The sequence below is a fragment of the Motacilla alba genome, chromosome 4 (assembly GCF_015832195.1).
Source record: "Motacilla alba alba isolate MOTALB_02 chromosome 4, Motacilla_alba_V1.0_pri, whole genome shotgun sequence".
Taxonomy (NCBI): domain Eukaryota; kingdom Metazoa; phylum Chordata; class Aves; order Passeriformes; family Motacillidae; genus Motacilla; species Motacilla alba.
The window spans coordinates 52,321,283-52,342,693 of record NC_052019.1 but is presented as its reverse complement, the minus strand read 5'-3'; the positions used below and the strand labels follow the sequence as shown (position 1 = coordinate 52,342,693).

General features: G+C 36.0%; 1 protein-coding gene across 8 annotated transcripts in view; it reads left to right on the top strand.

Moving 5' to 3' along the window:
* CCSER1 (coiled-coil serine rich protein 1) overlaps window positions 1–21,411 on the top strand; it is a 615,878-nt gene that overhangs the window by 375,263 nt on the left and 219,204 nt on the right. For 6 of the 8 annotated variants that reach the window (XM_038134232.1, XM_038134233.1, XM_038134236.1 and 3 more), the window contains one exon: window positions 3,328–3,405. In XM_038134232.1, the coding sequence (XP_037990160.1) occupies window positions 3,328–3,405 (78 nt within the window). Of the gene's footprint in view, window positions 1–3,327; window positions 9,832–10,548; window positions 21,363–21,411 lie in introns of those variants that run through there. The other 2 variants (XM_038134237.1, XM_038134235.1) reach the window with 2 other exon arrangements.

The following is a 21,411-nucleotide window of genomic DNA, read 5'->3' as shown; positions in this document are numbered from 1 at the left end:
AAAACCACAGCTCTACTGGACAGCAGAGTTTTGATTCCTTTAAAATAGCTGGAGCAGTAAGTTTTGCTCATTGATTTAATGTGACCATTTGAAATAATTGTCAAGCATTTTCTCTTTGGAATTTGCAATTAAACAAAGCACCACAAGTGGTCACCATGCTGTCACTGGTAGGGAATGGAATAAGAAAACAGTCACAAAGAACAACTTTGACATGTTCACAGTCAAAGCTGTGAAAATTGTTTTGATACTCTCCTGTTCAGAGAAGGAATGTTTTAGAAAACCAATGTCATGTTTCGAGATATATCAATATCAACCCTTACTGACTCCCTAAATCTAAGGAACTGACTACTTTTTTTTCCTACTACCTGCCTTTCAGTTGAGAAGACTTAAGTCCTTTTCTTTGTCTTACATTTCTTACATCTCTATCTTACATTTCACTTCTCTGTTTTATTTGTAATATTTTTACTTGCATCAGTTATCAGCTGATGTCTGTTGTCTTCCTGTTTCAGCACCTTCTGGTGACTTATTACAAACATAGTAATAAAATAGTAAGCATTTAAACCACCACACTCTTGTACCAGAGCTAGTTTGAGATATAAACTATGTGTGAACTTATTCCCATGTGAAGAAATAGAGAGAAACAGGATCTTTATTGGTCATGGTCTAATGTTTTTCATGTGGTTGTTGAAATACCACAGTCAGTAATCCCGATAATTGAAGCAACTGCAATGATTGAGAAAATGTCCTTCCATGTAGTTTTTCTGTTTCTCTCCTGAAAACACACACTCTGATACACACACACAGGTAGGTACTTCAGAGAGAGGGGTGCAGTGAATGTTCCGGGTAATGTTGCTGTTAAAACAGCTATCTGGTCTTCCTGCTTTTTCTCTAATTAGGACAAACCCAGGGAATAAAAAATTTTTCATGGTCTTATCCGTGTCACCTACAAATATCCTTTTGTGCTGTTTATTTTAATAAGAAGCAATAACAACACACAGAATGGGAAGAAGAGATGCTCATTAATGCTCTCACTTTAAAAAAAGTCAACTAGAAGTACTTTCGCTCATCCTATAAATATTTTTAAAATAAATTACTTGGTCCCTTCTTAGTCTTTAGAAAGGCAGAGGTACCTATTTTGTTTACGCTTTCCTTTTGTTTTCCTTATCATTTTAAGAAAAATGATAAGGAAAGATCTATTTGCATTCTTTTTACTATGTAATGTCTTATAGAAGGGGGAGTTGACACCTCTCAGATACACAGAGAAAGGGCAGAAAGCAGGACTCGATCACATATGCAAAAAGTGAATAATTATTCAGTTTCATGAGGAGGCCTCTAAAAGAAGGAAATTTTAGTCTTTTATAAAATGGCAAGAATGTCTCAAGGAAGTTTCAGGGCTTGAAAAAACTTCAAAAATTGCTTTAGAATGTTACCTGATAATAGTAATCATCTTTAGGAGTAATGCTGTGAGGGTAGTAGAAGGCTGCTGTGTGAATCCAGGTAACTCACTTCTTCGTTCTGATTTCATGTTAAAGCATCCTACCTGGCTTGTAATGATCTTTCATTTCCTATTTTGCTGTACTTGAGAAGAAAGAAGAGGGTTTTAGTTTCAAACTTTCTTTTCCAGTACCTGGACTTCTGGAAGTTTGCAATTTTCCCATTTTATTAGTTAGCTCACTCAAAATAAATAAATGTTACTATGTTAATGTGGAGTCAGAACTTGGGTATGTTAAAGTGGATGTCACTGCATATACATAGTTAAAGGAGCAGCTCTGTGAAAGGAAAGAATATTTGTTATTCCAACCTTTCTAGCTTTCCCACTTAATTTGTTGCCTTAATGAATATTTGGACTTGGTCTGTCTTTTTTTTCCTCTCTGCTTTTTGAAAATACATATTTTTGAATCTATACAGAAAGAACAGAAATGTTATATTTGATCAGATACACAGTTTAATGATGGTATTGCTCCAATTCCTATGTTACTTGAACAGCCAGTATCTGTGTTTGTAACATGAAAATTCTTGGAGCTTCTGAGCAGTAAAATGTGATAAAATAAGAGAGTAGATATATCATAATGCCTGTTTTTTAAACATGTAAAAGTGAGCTGAGTAGTGGACTAGTAAATTCAAACCTCAAGAGGACAAACTATTTCTGTGAGAACTAGGATTTCCTTTTCTATGAATTCAGTTTTAACTTGGTTGTTACATCAGCAAATTTGCGCTCAAGTGTTTTGTACAAGTGAAGAGATCAGTCAGAATTCCGTTTTCCCCCAGCCCTTATTTAAAGGGCTGAAATAGTGGAGATGAAGAACACTGAGGGGTTGACTTCTTTCTGCTGTTTACTTAATGTAGTGATGTGCATACCTTGCCTTGAATCAAATGTTATGAGAACTTGAGAGTCAATTAAGTTGAAATTCAATTTAAACTGATTCTGGTTTATTGTAATACATTCCTGTTGGTAGCATTCAATTATATTTTGTACATCTTGAGGAATTTGAGTTCAAGGTAAGCATTTTTTACAGATACAACTGAGAAATTAAACTGAATCAGTAAGCAGGAAAACATAAATCAATGTAGTAAAGAACTTTGCATTCTCCTTTCCCTCCTGTGTGCCTTTTACTGCCTTATCCCACATATTTAGAATTGTTTTATCAAATACCTTCTCCTGGAAACTAAATTAGTATGCTCAAGGGCTTGATGAGAATCAGCTAGCTTAGTGGTCAGTTTCAAATGAAGTATCAGAATCCGGGCTTTTTTGTGTCAAAGCAGCCAGATATCTTTGCTCAAGCCTGTTCAGAGATTCTATGCCACACTTCAAAAAATTATTGAGGTACAGAGGGACAAGGATGGGAAAAGCAGAAAGCAATGTAATAGCCAAGAAATGCTGAGGATTTGCTAGCATGTTTCTGTCGGGGAGGGAGGCGGGGGCAGAAGTTATCACAGGCTTGTGATCTGCAAGTTGGAATATTCCTTAATGTTTTTTTAAAAAAAGAAATTATTTCTTTACTGTTGAAGTGGCGCTGATGTTTTCTGGAGTCCCTGCAGCTGCTCAGTGCTTCGTGCCTGCCTGCCTCAGTGCTGTCCTTCTTGTGGGCCACACCATACCACAGAGTTGGACTATCTGAGTCCCCCCTCTGTTTAAGAGAAAGATAAATTTATAAAAGCATATAATAGGAAGGAAATCAACCTCCCAGCATGAATAGCACCATAATAAATCTATTTCTTACCAGCTGTCCATGCATGAGTTTTGAATTTATCTGGATGCTTGGAGCTGCCAAGCCCAGTGAGGAAAAACATGACTCACCTATGCAATTTTGTTATTTTGTTTTACAGGAAAAGGCTCAGTGCTTTCAGAAGGCTCTCGCTTCCCAAGCAGATAAATCCACACAGACAGAACTCGTAGGCCATGATGTAAGTAGCTGTATCAAACAGTATTTTTTTATGATGTTTGTTGGTGTTCAGACTTCTGTCAGCTGGTTTGCCTCTGCTGTTGTTGTGTCCATGCATGGATTTGGTGATTCTGAAGTACCTTCAGAAAGATGAGAAGATAATTACAACTGCCTGCCAGCACACCAATGCCCTGTTAATTTTAGGCTTTATGAAGAGCTGAGAATTTGCATAAATGAATGTGGATGGTATGTATTAGTGCTTTGTAATTTTTTTTCCAGTATTTATTTGCACACTTACTGACAGTTAATGAGGTTATTATGTTTAGAATTGTCATATGCTGTCTAAACAAGATTTGAAATTTGAAAGATAATGGAATAAGTACAGTTTTGCCAAGTGATGTTAAAATTCTGTTTCCTAAGGAGCATCTGCCAGAATTTCTCCTAAAATGTGTATTGATAATATGTGTCCTCATGCAAGAACACAGTCAATGAAGATTCCTTAACTGTAGAAATATTATTTCTCCAGTTTTTCTAACTGGAAATATTCTGTTTGTGTGTGGCATTGCTTGAATACATGTAAGAAAGTCTCACATGAGCCTCTTGAATAACCTTTGTGGAACATTTAGCACAGTTCCATTCTGGGACTTGTGCAAAGTCTAACAATAATTCTTAAAAACTCTTCTGCAAAGTAGTGCTATGGTTGTACATTGGTATAGATCAACTTGCTTATTCAAATTTATGGAAAGACCTCTGGAATTAAAGCAGGCTTTGAAATCTTCCATTTAGTTCTGTGTCAGTGGAACATTGACGTTTTTTCTTCTGTGAATAGAAACATCAAATTGTCATGCTTTAATATGAAAAGTTTTATCTGCACTAACTTCTTTTTTGTGGGTTACCAAACATGAACCCTTATGTTCTACTGTGTCTGTGAAGTCACATCTGGTGGAATTTACTGAAATCTGAGGTGTGTATATGTTACTGGTGAAAAATCCAGAATATTCAAAAATATTTGAAAACATTTTTCTATATTACGATACAATGTCCACTTCTTCTGGGACCAAATTTCCTTCACGATACTTTCTTATGCATTAGGTGTCAAATAAAATTCTTCCACTGAAAATGGGAACAGGAAATATGTAAAGTTTGGGGAATTTTTGGTGGGGTTTTTTTTGTTTATTTTTGGTTAATGTTGTTTGCTTGGTGGTTTTTAAGTAGATGTGATTTATGCTTTTGGTTGATTTCTTCCAAATCAAATACGTGGTACTCATGCTGCAGGGATTCATGCTGTTAGCAGATTATATCTTTTTTCCCTTTTTCCCAGTCTGTGTTCCCTTGGAGTTTGGTGGGGAGCAAAAAAATAACATTAGAACCTCCTCTCCCAAACAGGTTCAATTTTCTGGCTGAGATTTGAGTGTTAAATGTCATAATAACAATAAGTTAAATAAATCCTTTTCTTTAGTGTCATTCTCTTCAATTAGTGGAACATATTTTTCAGCCTTCCCTGGTAAAATTCCTACCTTGTCACAGTTTCAATAATGTATTATCTCATATAGTCTGTTGCAATTCAGGAATAAAAGGAAATGTTGACTGTTTTTCTGTGGAACAACAGTTCACCCGTATTTATGTGGTACAGAGTTCTTGTGAAAATGCCGTTGCAAGGGATTGATAGCAGAGAAATTTGAGTGAATTTACAGGAATAACACAAGCCTGGTATGATCACAATGAGGGGGACTCAGTGAGGAGCAATGTGCAAATAAATAGTGTTAGCACTTTTTGTAATACTGTTTAAACTTCGTGCTCTTTTATTTATCAGATCGTGCAGCTTTTCTGTGAAGGATAGCTATTAATGATTAGTTCACCGGTGTTTCTGTTGAAACCAAGTGGCAATTACATTCACATTCTTTGCTTTTGCATGAGATTTTAAAGAACAAGTTGTAACTGTTGCAAGTAGTATCTGTACATCATTTTATTCAGGATATCAGTAAGTGTGTACAGCTACAAGAATACTGTGGTAATATGAAATTCGATTAAATAGAAAAATACAAAACAGATCAGAGAATACAAGATGTATTTTTCACCCCATTAGTTACACATTCTGAGACTAGTATATTTTGAATACTTCAGATTTGGTTTAAGAGGTAAGGAGAAAATTTAACTTAATTTCATTATTACAAATTTGCTGCTTTAATTTAAAAAATGAAACAACAACAACAGAAACGTCCTCACATTTTTTTTTCCTTAATTCAAATTTAGAAGCTAGTAGTAATTGTATAAAAGTGCTACCAGGAATTTGCATGGCATTATTTCATGAATGTAGTACAAATATTGATATGCACTACATAGTGTAATAATTCAGAAATGCTTAAAACAATGCCTCTGTGAGTGTTTCGGTTTATATTCTCATACATTCTTTTGTTCCACTATGTAATCTTAAGTTACCTGTTTTGCAGTTGAAAAAAACTGAAACAGGTTAGTCCCCAAAATAAATTATATAGGTTAGTCCCCTGCTTTGTTTTTTTTATTGCTTCTGGACATCCTCCAGTAGTTAAGACAGTTCTTTGGCCTTGGAGTTCATTTAGATGTGTCATAAAAGTAAATGGAAGTTCTGACTTCGACTTAGGTGAGGAATTAATCCTTTTGTCCGTAGGGTGTACAGTAATGAAAAAAAAGCTGGAGGGGAGTCTTATCTTTAGGAAGGAATGGGTGATGAAGGAGGACATTCAGTGTTTCACAGACAGGAAATGCTCTTGTTTTTGTGGACTGCTCTGAAAAAGTGTAGACAGTATTGAATGAGTGTTTTGGGTAAGTGTGTGAGCAGTTACCAGAATGGAAGTTGTTAAAATGTATTTTATTTTAGTGGTTATAACATAATTACAGTCAGAATTTGACTGTCAAGGTGATCAGTAAAGTTTGGATGATGCAATGTCCTGCAATAGCTTTGAATTTTTGCATAATATTTCTGATAGAGCTCTGATATTTGCCCCATACAGCACACGGAGATTTTTCAGCGGAAATTGCTTTAGAGTACTGTTTTAGTAAGCAAGTAGAAGATAAAATCTCTAGCAGTAAAGATAATGTTTCTCATAAAGAACTGTTTGAAATGGAAAGCAAACTGCTTAATGTCTTTTCTGTATTAAAACAGTCTAATGCAAAACTTAATTACGGAATTAAAACATAAAGTTGAAAGTAATTTCTGATAAGGACAAAAGAGGGTCTTCCATGATGAGAAATGCTACAGTGTCCTTAAGTGAATAACATGACAACTTTGCTACTTGAAGAAATTGAAAGTAAAATATCAACATGACTATTGTATGTATACCAGGGAAGACAGGGTTTCTGTAAAGGCTAGTTCCTTTCTAGTGCAGCATGTCAAGGAATCCTCATCTTATGATAGACCTGAGTTTATTCTGTTTTCCAATTTGTTTACTTAGAATCATTTAAAAGATGTTGGGAGTCTTGCAGAGAGAGCCATGTGCACAACAGATTGATGTCAAGGCTGCTAAATAATAAATTATTAGTGTGTCTTCAATAATCAATGCCAGTTTAACCTCCTTCACCTTCCTGTGCTTGCAAACTTTTCTTTCATTGAGAGATCAAGGAAGAATTTCTTTCATGTTGGTAAAGTAGCTAAATGGACCAGAAGAGGAATAGATGCAGTCAGCTAGCACTGAGATAGATTGCAGGATCATGGTAAGGGATACAAATCTAATAATGGCTGCCAGCAGAATATGTAGTCCAAAGTATCGTGCAGGCATCACACAAGCACTCTGCAGCATGAGCCACTGCTGATTAGTTTTCATTAAAATGTGTCTCAAAACAAAATCAAGCAATCACAGGACAATTCTTATTTCTGTCACCAAGGGAAGTACAACTCAGCACCACTTAGTCTTTATCAGCCTTTGGATTAAAAGAATTTGTACTTAATTTTATTCTCCACAAAGGAGAAATTCCTAAGAGCTGACATGATTTCTGCAATGCTTTTTCTTGTTTGCCTTCTGCTGATGTTATGGGTTTCAAATCTGAGAACTGCTATTCTGTTTGTTCTTTGTCTTTTATACTGAGATTGAAGCTGATGTAAACAGGCTTTGGACTGGTCCTAAACTCATTCCCCATTTAATGAGCATTCTTTCCAGTGTGGTCCTTACATTTTGTATGATGCTTCTGATGTCTCAGACAACAAACTTGTGTACTGCTGCTGTCAATCTGCTGCAGTTTGGTTTGCACAGCTACAGACAAAAATTACCTTTCTTTGGTGATCACCAACACTGTGTTTACAACAGTGCTGTGGGACAGATAAGAAGGCACTGACTTTTATTAACTGTACCATCATGCAGTATTAAAATCCATCCTGATACATATTTTAGGATATTTGTTTTGTAGCTTGCTGTGCATTACCTTGGACAGCATGCCTCCCTTAACCTCTGAAGACCTGGGCACTGCCTTCTGCAGAGCCTCTGTGGAAGACAGGGAGGTGGGTGCTCTGACTGCCCCTTCCTGGGCTCCTGTTCCTCCCCAGCAGCCAGCCAGCCAGCATGGGTTATGGATACTGTAAAGGGATCGCGTTGCATTCCTCTCCCTCAGGAAGGCAGGGAACAAAATACTGAAATAGTTGAACTTCCTGAACTTTCCAGTCTAATATAAATATTCTCCGGCCCTAAATGTTTGTGTAGTTTGTTGCAGCCTGAAGTAAGTTGTGTTTTCCCATCTAAACTGGAAAATACATCCTGCTTCTGCCTCTGCTCTTTCCCTTGGAGACTAATGTCCACCTGCTGTTGTATTTTATTCCTAGGTTATTTTATTCCGTATTTTTATTTAGTCTCTCAGTTTGTAGTCTGACGTATACAGGGAAATAATAAAAACTTGTGCATTATATACCTTTCCCTAATGCAAAAATACTTAAAAAAATCTTCAGAAATCTAAACAGCCATTGACCATTTTAGTATTTACTTTGATTGTATGTCTGTGTACCTATTAATATCTGGATAACCAAGTTGTTCTTGATATGCTATATCCTTTCCTACAACTTCCTTTAGCATTCATTTTCTTTCCTTCTCATGTCCAATTTCCATTTTTTACTATACAACTTCAAAATATCATTTCAAAATCTATGTTTTTTGGGATATGTTATGTGTGCAAATTATCAAGCTTTGATGGTGTCAAACTAGGATGATACTTCTTTTAGTTTTAATGATTGCCTTCCACCAACATTTATGAAGCACATTAGTTCACCATCAAACCTCTACATCATGTTTGAATTACATTTAACCACCAAGTCATGAACAGCAATGAATTGTTGCACCTGCTCGTGACAGGGAAAAACAGGTCAAGTTATTGGTGCCAAATTCGCTGGAGGATACATGCTTGTCCTGAGGATTTTGGTGTTTGTGGTGCTATATGAAAAGAGATAACAGGTTTTCACATAAACTTCAGCAGTAAATGGGCTCTATAACAGAAACTGAGGTGTGTCATATGAGAAAGACACTTTCATTCTGTGACTGATTATCATCAGGGTATGCTGCATTTTATTTTGCCATCTTCAGGAGTAAGGAACAATGAAATTGCATTCTGCAGTGATGCTTAATTGATATGAATTATCTTCAGTTTTGATTTGTGGCATGCAAGTAGGCTTCTGGATGCTTATAGAGATAAGCTCTGTGCTGTTTAAATATTTGTAGTAATATGATGATGGTAGTATAACTAAGTTTCTCGCAGACCCAAAATTAATATAGTACGATAGTTTCTGGATCTTTAAAAAACACTGTTTTCCGGTAATATAGTTTTCAATAACAGTGCAATGTTTTTCTTGCTTTTTAAGTTTCAAATCTTTCTATTTATTTATATATTTTTCTGTCATAACTTTCTGTCTTTGTATCTGCAGTTATTCTGCTGCTATCTTGTTTTGAAAGTACAATAAAATATGAGGTACTTTGAAGTAATGACCAAACTTAATAATTTTGCTTAGATGTCTTGGGGTGGGGGAGAGGAATAGGGGGAGAAGCAAAGGAAGCTGTTCAGATTTTTCTGATTGTTCATCCTAGAAGCTTTCTTGAGTTCAGACAGAACTCTTCCCTCTTTTTTCTGCTTTAGCTCCATCACTTGGACTTCTCCAGAAGTTTGCTTTTTCACTGAAATTTATCCACCTAGAATTTTTGTCTCATTTCTTACTTCAATTTTTGTGCTGTACTTACAAGTATGACTTATCAAAATTTATTTGTGGTAGTGTGTTTTCAGTATCTTCTAGTTGCATTATTTCCATTATAAAGAAAGCAGTTCATGACTACTCTCAGTAGGAACTAAGTGAGCAGTTATCTCTAGAAATAATAGCATGTTCTTACTGCATCCACTGTGACCTGTTACATTAAGGATAGAAAGCAATAGGACACTGACAAACAAGATACTTGAATAGACTTATTTGATTGAAATAAAAAAGCTATCCATCAGATTATACCTTGCTAGTGTCTTATTTGTAAGGGCAGAAAATAGCAGCACTAAACCTTTTGGATATTGTTCAAAAAAATTAACTGGGAATTAAGTAAAATACACTCAATGAAAAACTCTAAAAAACAACAGCATTTTTATAGGTGTTGAGTATCTTTTCCGAAAAAGGAGAAAAAATTTGATTTCACCTTGAAGGAAAGATCAACAAACAAAATTGAGAAATGAGGCATGGATAACCACTGCATTATAAGCAATGTGTATGGGTTTTGCTCCCTTAGTACACTTAGGGTGACTCCTTTTTATTACAGACTGATCTACTTACACAGTTTTATTGTAATGTGGAAATGTTTTAATGTTGTGTGCATGTTGCATGTAGATTTCCTCTGTTAGCATAGTTCAGTCTGGTGACCTTATTCCAGTAAAAACATGGCATCTGTTGTGCATAAGGGTTTTCTGACTGGAACGGTGTCATGTACAAGCTGACCAGTCATATTCCTGTTTTTCTCTGCATTGTCACTTAAATGATTGTTGTGTTGATCATTAGTGTGAAAGAAGCTTCTTTATTATGTGCTGCCTGCATGACTGCATACAGCAGGAACAGTAATTCTTCTTTTACTTTGTGTTGCCATTAAACCATGCATCACTAAGATTTCATTTAATTTCATTTCTTTTTTCTTTTCTTTCTTTTTTTTTTTTTTTTTTTTGTTTGTTTTGTTTGTTTTTAAAGGCCCTGTGGAACTCTCCATGTTCTGAAGGCTTAGTTTACAAACCTATCAGCATCTCATTGGTTCCATCATTATTAAATTAAAAAGCAACATCTGGACACTCTGCACTTACGGATATAATTAAATACTGCTGTATATGAAATGAGCTGCAAGTTACCATTGCTGGCAAAATTCTACTACTTAAGATAATATTTGTATTATGAACGGTCAAACATCACTTTTTTGGCAGTGTCTGCATTATTAAGTGTATCTATGAATAAATTATTAGTAGGCTATGACAAAGTTATTATTTGAAATAAAAATTATTCTTACCATTTTGTGCACTTAGTCATCCATTGGTGATTCACTGCGAGTAAGAAAATGTAAGAAAATACTTCAGTCATGCTTATCTCTGGAGATTGAAAAAATATGTCTTCAAGATCTGGAAACCTGAGGAAACCATTATTTTTTAAAACCTGTATTTTTCCTTTTCCAGTAATAACACTATTGCACTGTCTGTGAATACAGGGTCAGGACCTTTCATTATGTGGTCTATCTGATAAATGTTCATAATGATGTACATAATTCTTATGTGGGATTCAAGAATCATTTCTGTAGGGTATTTGGTAAGCTTTTAGAAGGCCAGAATTCACCCAGCTTTATCCCAGGAAACGGAAAAGCTGATCCTAAAAACATGCACTGATTTTTTTAATCCATTAGAATCACAGCTTTACTGTTCTTTCTATCTAATTTTCCTGTGGCTTCTAAGAGATGTTACTAAGAGAGCAATCAATGGGGGCAAAGTCAAAGTAAAGCATTGTGTTTGCTGGATGTGACTGTGCTGCTTGAGTGGATCGTGGTTGCTGTCCAGAGGGTTGAGGTGGGTGGGGAAGGGCAATTGCAAGTTCAGGGCTTTATTAAGCAAGAAACCAGTGAAATTTGCCACTGTCAGTTGCTTCTGTGTAACTTTATCCAAGAAGGACTTCATTCACCAGGATGTGCTCTACACCCACTCTTACCAGGTAAGATAAGAAGGTGGCTGTGCCAGCATTATTCTTTACCCTTTTCTCCTAATATATTTTCTTACTAACAAGAAACAATGCTTGTATCTTTTTACTGCACCATTTCAGTCAGGCCTCGTAGTATAAAATATTAACTGTTCCCCAACTGGAGCAATATTTAGCACCTGTAGCTTTAATTTCAAACAGAGGACATACTGCCTTCATTCAAAAATAACATCTTACCAGTTAGTCCTAAATGGAGCAGAACTGAAAATAAAAGTATTCAGCTTAATATTTATGCCAATCTTGAAAGTGAATGAACCTTCTTCAAAGGGGATGTTGCATTCTGGGGGCTGATTCTGTACCAATTAACGTGATGTTACTGTTTCTCAGTCTCACATTGTCTTTTCTTTGATCCTAACAGTCATCCTTCAGCATTTCTCTTGCCCTTTTGGTCAGGCTGCCTGGAATTTCTTTGTGTGTATAATGGCATAGTTCATAATGTATTTGTTGCAATTATCTTGTAAAAACAATTAAGTAGCAAATGCATAATTTAAAGAAATGACAGAAGCAAGCATGTGCATATTATCCTTTTGAACTTCACCTTCCTTGTTGAACTTCACCTGATGCAATTCTTCCTTCTTTCCTTGAACAAAAATCCTTTTTGTAATCATTGATAAGCATAGAAATGCCTACCTCTTGCTTCTGTCTTTCATCACTCTCTTTATTATGATAATATTTTCAGTCTTTTGTCAGATACTGCTCTTTGGAAGAGGAAGAGTTGTCATTCTTCATTGTGATTTTTTGGCACAGAGATCTGTGTTTCACTTAAAGAAATATGTATATGGGTAATGGAGAGGATTGTGAAAAATTGTTTAAGTTAATGAAAGAAGAATAGTGGAATTAAAAAGATGTTTTCAGGATTCTAATGAGAAGGAAATAAGTTTCACTTTCTAAATAAATAAGCTTTTTGCGTGTTCCTCCAAAGTCTGTGAAAGGATGCTCTAAATGCTCAAAGAGATAGCTGGTTGCAACATCTCTATGATGCAACAGATACAGAAATAAGCTATCATTTCTGTATAAGCTAATAAGCAAAACTCATCCCAGCCCTTTGGCTTTTGGGTTGGTGTTTAAGAGCTGGGTTTTTAACTTCCCCATGAAATTACCCGTAACTTCCAGTACCTTTTTTTTGTAATTTCTTTGGTTTATTTTCATTTTTCTATAACTTTACAAAGTACTATGAACAAATAAAAATTACTCAGTTTGCTATTTTTTGCTCACCTAGCATTGCAATGATCTGGAAAAAGACATGACTGACAAGTAATCTTCAGGCTTCAAGGATACACAATCAATACTTTGTATGCATAGGCAAGAACTTGATGCTAGTTCAATTAAAGTCTTAACAGTCTGATGAAATATTGTTGTTTTTTTTTTTAATTACTATTGCAGTAGAGAATGATACAGCACATCTAGTTCAAACAATCCAAAATGAAAAATATATGATGTTCTTCATACCTGTCTCTTTCTTTGGTCTGTTTTATTGCTCATTCTTGCACAGCCTTTTGTGATCTGAAGGTCGGTGGCTTCTGGTCAGTTGTGGGAGCATTGCAGAAAATCTGCTATTACAGCTGCTTGTCCTATAGTAACATTCATTTCTTTCTCCTCATTGTGGAATCCAGTTGGGGTCTGTGTTATATGTTTGTTAACATGTTGTACACCTTGCTCTTACCATTGATTTCCAGTGCATGTGACATCTGTTACCCTTACGACTGGTTTTACCACTCTGCAAAGATTTCTTTCCTTTGATGGTGAGTAACTTCATAGCCATGGAGCCTCTGGTGTCATGCACTGCCTGTAATTAGTTGGACTGCTTGTTATTGGAAGATCATTCACAGATTAAGTGCTTTTTACTGGTATCTGTAAGATACAAACTTCTAGCTGACAAAGCCACCCCTGCTCTCCTCCCCATCACCAAAACCTTGCCAGGTAAATTCTATAAAAGGTGTTGCACCACATAGCTATAAAAAATTGAACAGCTGGTGCAAAAAGGGTGATAGTAACCTTGTCATTTGGTGACTGCCCTTTGGAGTTTAAGTATGTTATCCTGTAAATATTCAAAAATAAAGTATTGTGTAAATATCTGAGTAAGCCAGGCAAAAACAAATGATCCCATGTCATTAGCTTGATCCAAAGGCTGTGTCTTGTTCCAAGCAATGGTAACCCTGTGTTAACAGAGATAGAACACTAAAACACTATTGGCAAAATACTTTGTTCTCGTTCTGAGCATTGGCATTTAACAGATGCAGAGGTTTGTTACTTTAACCAGCACACAGTGTTTGTCTCCATTTGATGCTTTTCAAGTGGCACCAGCTAACCTGAGTTTGCTTTCTGCGCTTTCCTCCAGGGACTTCTGAATGTGCGAGTGCAAGGCTGTTTTGTACAGCACAGGATGGGGAAAACTAGAAGTTGAGTGAATGGACTTAAAAGTAATGAAGGTGAAAAATATTACTGCTAGAGCAAATACTCTGTGATAAATGTTGAAAGGCTGAGAAGGAACAAGAGTGATTTTAACAGTTATGAGCAGTCAAGGGCAAAGGCAGACAAGTCGCAAAAAACCCGAGGTACTGTAGAGAGGCAGAAAGGTTACATCCTGCTTGAATTGAAGGCAGATATATTTATCAGATAGTGGGTTTTGGGTTTTTTTTTTTTTGTTTGTTTTAATCTTCTGAAGTTATTTCAATCTGAAAACATACAGAATTGTGAGTACCAGCATAGGAATTATTCTGTTGTAACTCAGCATGCATTTGGGGCAATAAAGAATTCCTGTAGCTTATCATATTTATGAAAGGCATTTTAAATAATTGGTAGCATGATCATTAAGACTTTTTGTGGTCATAGGTACTGTGTGCATGGTGAAACAGCTGGACATTTCATTGGTTTTAAGTAAATAGGAGAGCTACTCAGTGTCTTATCTTCTGAAACTGAGTTTATCCAGTTCACCCAGTTTTAACCAGTGGTTTTTAGGTATTTTTATACTATTTGGTTACTTCACTAGTTTAAACTGCTCTGTATGCTCTAGAATTTTAGGTAGGTGTTAAAACTTAGGGGATAAAGCCAGTATATAATACGTTTTAGTAAAGAAACAGAAAGTACCATTTCTATAGTTTACCTGTTGCTATGTCTTCCTCAATACAAGTGCAGTGAGAACTATACCCAGGCTGTGTACTTGACCTCCATTTCAAAACAGTGCTCTCTTATTATTCATTTATTCATTTTAGTAATGGAAACTTCTCCTTCTTATGAGTCAACAGAATATTAACATTAATGATAAAACAGCAAGAAGGAGCATGAAGGGAAAGGATTATAAATGAGATTTGGGAAGTAGTAATGTTTCTTTTGTATTGTACAAAAAAGCATTAAAATGAAAGTAGAATCTACTGGATATCAGCAATAAAAGGAAAAAAGTTCTGTTTGGTTGCTAGCAAATGCATTACAAAAAAAACCTTGCAAAGATATATTTTTTTTGTGTGCACCTATTAAATCATGCTGGAGTTGAAAGTGCCTGAATTAGATACCATATTACAAGTTTATATTCAGAACCAGCTTCATTACTTTCAGGGAGAATTTAATTTGTCTAAAGACACCAAGGAAAAGCTTGGTGGTGCTGTTAATGATAAGTTTAATGATGAAATTAAGTGGTAGTTTTGTATTTGATGCTATGTGTAATGGTGCATGCATACTATCGAATATTTGGAGAGAACTGCCAACACCTGCACTGACATATTACATTTTTAGCAAAGAATGGGGAAAGCACAACTGCATGAAACAGGTGATGGAGACAGTAAGATCTTCATGTCTCAAAGACATGAAACAATTTTAAGTGCACACATCAAAGACATGAGCTTCCCAATGTGCAGGTATTAAAAAGCATCCATGTGAATATAACTTTGAGTACGTGTGTATGTCTACTATTTAATTTTTCAGTCTGTGAAATTATTCAGGAGAAAAAATTTTTGCAGAGGCAAATCTACTACAGTAGTGCTGTTGTGTTATAAATAAATTCTGCCAAGAGAACTCCTAAGAAATTGCCAAATTTCAGACATTAGAGAAACAAAGACAACATGGAAGAAGCCAAGTTTCACTGATTGGAGATAAAATTTGCAAATGGACCAGTTCAGTGATTCTATCAGGCTTCAATGAAGTCATCTTTTGAGATCCTGTATGTTTTGCAAGCATCCAGATAGTCCAAAAAACACTCAAGTAATTGAACAAAAATTTAACATGAACAAAAATCATGACACTAATTATGAACAGTTAGCTTTTCAGACATTTTCATGCATCTGCTCATACTCCCACCATCACAAGTTTATTTGAAGGCTTGTGGAACTGTTCTCTGACATTGGTTCATATATATCTATACATACACATGTATAGCAAAATAAATCCAGGATTTTTTTATCATTCTGATACCTGGACAGAAGTGAGCCCATTTTTTTTCTGTGTCAGAAGCTTGCTGAATTGCAAATCTAAATATAAAATGAGGTCAAGCCATAGGTAACGTTACTTATGGGACACTAGAAATGGTGAGAGCATTTCAGTGAACTCAAGACAGGGCTAAGAGGTTGTGTCATTTGTACTTTCCTGGTTTTCATTGCGATCTGGGACTGAGTGTCTTACTGTGCTTCAGGAGATGCTCCAATGTGGGCTCTCCATGGACTGCAGTTCCTTCAGGGCATTATCTATCTGCTCCAGTCCAGTTCTCTCCAGAGGCCACAGTGTGTATGTTTTCTTCAGTCCCTGGAACACTTTCTCTTCCTCCTTCACTGATTTGGAGGTTCACAGTGTTTTTTCCTCATCTTTTTGCTTCACTTCTCTGCATCCTGGTGTTTGTTCTTGCTCTTCAATATGTTTTGGAGCTCAGTGATGCTCACTGTGCCCTGTGTGTGGGTTAATTGTGGAACTGCCTGGCAGCATCTTTGTGCATGGAGTTACAGATCTGTTAACATGTGAGAGATAAGTATTATAAAGTGGCTGACTAGAGCTGTGAGTTTATGTCCATAACAAATTTAGGAACAAATGGAACTGCAAAAATTATGTTCCAAAATACCTGGATCCACTGAGACAGGTGGTGTTGGGGATGACTGCTGTGCATACATCAATTGACTTCCATTGGTGCTCCAGGCCAAGGGACCTCTTTTTTCGCTGCAGGAGCTGGGCATTGCATCACTTTAGGAGGAAGGGGACAAATTAGTTGGTCGATTCCATTCCTAAAGGCCAGGTTTTTCTGTTTTTCTTTCTCTTGTTTCCATGTCTGCAAATTTCTCTTGCTGTTGGAAATATTTGCAAACCCTGTTAGTGGTGGGGCTTTTGTTCCAGCTCATTATTTTCCCCTGCTGTTGCTCCTTTGCTCATTTCCTTTTATCTTGCTGTATTGTTTTTATTCTCTCTCCACATTACAGTCCCATTTGGCTCATCCTCTCCTTTCTTTTCTATAAAACATGATTTTTATCACCCATAAAGCATGCTTCTAAAACTTCAACAATACTAAAAACCGGAAAGTCACACTTTTTCTTGTAAATGGTATTTTGCCTCAGTCTCTTTGTTATTTTTAGGCAGAAGGAAAGTGAGAAGAAAACATTTAAGGCAAAGTTACCCATACAGGATAATTCTCAGGGACTAGGAAGTGATACCTTTTCTGTAGTTCTTAATGCTAGTTGCTATGTTCAAAATCTATGAAAAGAAAATAATGCCATTTTCAATTATTGGAAGGTGAAGGTAATTTTATTTAAGTGCCTAGAAAATTATATTGGTTTATTCTATCTTGTACCAAAAAAGAAATTCCAATAAAACTTGTTTATCCATCATTTGGTTTTCTTGAACTACTTGTAACATACTTTGAAAGGAATATCAAGGAGGTTGTATTGTGTGCTGCCAGTTTGGATTGCATGGAGACTAACCATTTTTAGCTGACCATGCAGATGTACAAATTAATTAAAATGCTTTTAGATTATTTTTGGGATCTACAGAAAGTTTTTAGACTCACAGAAGGCTTATTTTACATTAGTACCCATAATCTATTAGATCTTCAGCAAGTCATGCCACTGTTCTGGATAAACACACAGAATGATTTCTTTATGTTGGTTATGTCACACGTTTGTGGAAGATGCTAGGACAATAAATTGGAGGATGCAAATGGAGGAAGAACGTGAGCTATTCCCCATCCATATTGCTGGCCTGGACTTCAGGAAAGATCTCACAGTTCTTGTTGTGCAACAAGAAGATTGCTTCAATTCCTGAAGCTCTTCAAAAGTCTGGATCAGTTACTTAATGTTATAGTGTTAAGATAGGCAAATTTAGCATCTTGACATCATTGGGCAGCTTTCCTTCACTCATTTCTGCTTCATTTCTATCCTGCACTGTTCCAGCTGTTGCTCCTCTTGCCCTTTGGTTGTAAATAGTGAATATAATATGCTCTACTTCTGATTAACATTAATTAATCTGTGATTAGTACAAGTATTTCTCCATAAGCATTAAAAAACATGCTCAAAGAGTTGGGGCCATGTGTTCATAAAATATTAATCTTGTTCTTGTATTAATTTGAGCAGATTATTGCAAGACCAAATAAAAATCTCATTAAATCCACCTGGCAAATCATACCCACTCAAGATTTTGCATGGCAAAATTTCACCTCCTTTTCACAGGAGCACTTTTAAAGGCCAGAATATAGAACTGTCCTCTTGTCTAGGTCATTCTTGCCCAGGGGAAGCCTGCTGCTGCTTCAGACTTTCTTAGCCATCAAACTGAGAAAACTTCAGAAATATTTTCAGTGTACAGCTCAATACCTGTAGCCAGAGGAAGCTCTGTTTTGATTGAATGACAAGGAAACGTGAGCAGCCTGACTCAACTTCCTTGTTCAATTTGATGCCAGAACATTATATTGAACTACCCTAAGGCTTTAGGGTGAGTCTTTCAAAATTCTGCACATTTTTTTAGTTATTTGGAATTTCTTTTGCACATAGTAAGCTTTTTTTTCTTTTTATAAAACTCATTAAATATAATCCCAACAGTAATGTGAAATGTTATTCTTTAACCTTATTTGCATACATTTGTTCCACTCTGTGTGTGTGTAAGAGCTGATGTTGATATTTCAAATAAATAGCAGGGAAACCTCCCACAGTGGATGACATTTTTACCCTCTAACATCTCTCCCAAGACTGAAGTCCAGGTCAGTTCTCACAGGTTAACAAATACATTATTTCTGGAAAAGGTCTGCTGTCTACAGGAAACTATTTTCTTTTGGAAGGTGCAAGTGTGGGAGGCACTGGGGAGGGAATCAGGGGTGAAGACTCTACGGTATATTTCATGGAGTGTTCAATTTTTTAATTTTTGTTTTCTATCTTTCTCGGAAATGTTATCTCGAGATTTCCAGTGCTTTCATTTCCTAGTCTTTTAAGCTTGCCTCCTTGACCCATTACAATCCTCTAATTCCCTAGTCTCTGTTCCTCCCTGCATTTTTCCTTTTTCCTTTGAGACTTTTTCTTTGTCAGTGCTTTGGTTTCCATGCTACTCCCATGCTCATTTGTGAACAGTCATCTTCCCCATCTGCAGTTCTCATTTTTGCTCGGCATCTTTCCCTGAAATATGTCTTTTTTTATTTTCTTTGGAGTCATATTGATAGTGCAGAACCAATAACTGAAAGTCTCGAAATGCAAGTTTATATGCAGGTACCAATGAAGCCAAGAGGGAATATTTTTGACTGTAGAACAAAATTTTCAATTGGAAAAAAATTACTGTGTAATTTTTACTAACACTTTTTTGCTTTACACAGCATCTCTATGAGTTATTGCAAAATAGGTTGTATGCCCGGGTGAAAAAAGTAAGTTACATCAAAGATTGTCACAAAATCCTTATATATACACCTTATATGTATTTGAATTAGCACATCACTATTACTCAGGCAAGTAAACTTTGGCTGGTGCACAGACACTCCAGAAATAATAATGAGCGTATTTAAATATTCTGACACTTTCTCCTACTGTTGGCTGTCATTTTCACCTGCTTTGTCTTGAAAAGTGAGTATCTGACTACAGAGTCAAAATCTGTGGCCAATTTCAGCTGTAGCTGACAACTGGAGGATGTTCATGATGGACTCTGCACTTGCATCATAATCTTTACTACAGATGCTTCTGTGTCTAAATCAGTGTTGCTTTGATCCTTGCACTCTGGGGAAAAAGCTCTGCCAGTTAGGCCTGGTTTTGATAACTGCAGAGCTGTTATAGAATTGCAGTGACCCTTGAGAGTGCAGGAGCTTTTACTTGCTTCCTTGCGTACTGATTTCTATTACTTTGCTTAACTTAAGTCAGAATTAAAATAACCAAGAAAACCCACATGTAGGGCTTCTTTTAAATTCTTCCTTCAAAATTATTTTGCTGAGCTCTGTGGGGATAAGGCAAGTTTTGGGCGAGAGAGTATTTAATCCACAGGGCAGTTTAGATTCTCATGCTTTAGATTCAAACTGTTTCCAGGATTGGTCAGAAAAAGGCCTCAAGGGAGCCAGAATGTGTCTCTAACTTGCTTTATTTAATCACCAATTAGATAATTGCTATTTTTCCATTTAAAAAATGGCACACAGGCACTAGACATAACATAATACACAAAAGCTGCTTCCTCGTTGTAACTGCTTTGAATTCCATGCAACCTTTCCAAAGTAGTAGATCAAATGATACATGATTATAAGAAGCAGTGTGCTGGTGTTGACACGCTCTTAATTTCAATTTACCATGGTAGGAATTGGCCAGTAGCAGCTCTAAATTTTACAGGTTGATGAATAGCCGTGCTTGAAAACTCTTCTTTTTTTTGTTCTCTAAATTATTTATGAGGCCTGAGGTTCGGCAAAGTTGGCAAACCAATTTATGATTGTACATGATTATACTACCTACCCAAGGACCAGAATTTCATCTCTAGCCCTAAATGGAAACAAAATCCGAATCACAGCGTAAAGTGTCAAAAGTATCTCTTTATCTATATAAAGTGATGTATCCAAAGGGCTTTTTTTCTTGGGTCTCTGTTAGTAATATATTTTAAGAAGGGTAAAGTTGTTTGCTGTAATAAATACTAACTTTGATAACTCAACATCTTCCTGTAGTTTTCTTGTTTCAGAAGAACAATTTGTTTTAGCAGTGTAATACACCACTAGGCTCTAAGGTACCTTTAAATTATATTTAAGATCCAGGGCCTTCTTTAAGCAAAATATGAACTTCCATCTTTATCAATGTCTTTGTCAATGAGCTAGGTCAGATCAGCACACAGATCCTTACCTAGATCTTAAAAGGAGATATTTTTATATACTGAATTTTGTTGCACATTGGCCCAAGTACTAAACTGTTTTTAAGTACCAGCTGTAGTCGGCATCCTCCAAAAACTTAATGTTGACTGTGGATTTGTGTCAAGATAGCTGTTGAAATATTAAATGTCTTTGTCATGTAAGTGACTCAGGCACAACCTTTTATAAAAAATATGAGGAGCTGGTAGGTTTGCATAGGAAATGATAATTATTTGTAAGTCTGGAAGATGGGATTTTGTGCTGTCTTTTTTTTTTTCCTTAATAGAGTAATTTTCATTTGTGCAACTTTTTTGTCCATCACTGTGTTCTCAATTAGCACAATGGAGGTTTTCCAGTGTGAAACTTTTGTACCTAAAAGGTGCTAAAATCTTCATCTCAGTTAATACTGATGAGTATTAATTGTTGTGTCACTTTGTATGAATGCATGAAACTGTCATGTTCTAGGCATAGGGACTCTTCTGTGTATTTGCCTGAAAGAGGGTTCACCATTACTAGAATAGAGATCTGCTTTGCCTCTTTGCCTTTAAAAGGCTGCTGTGAAC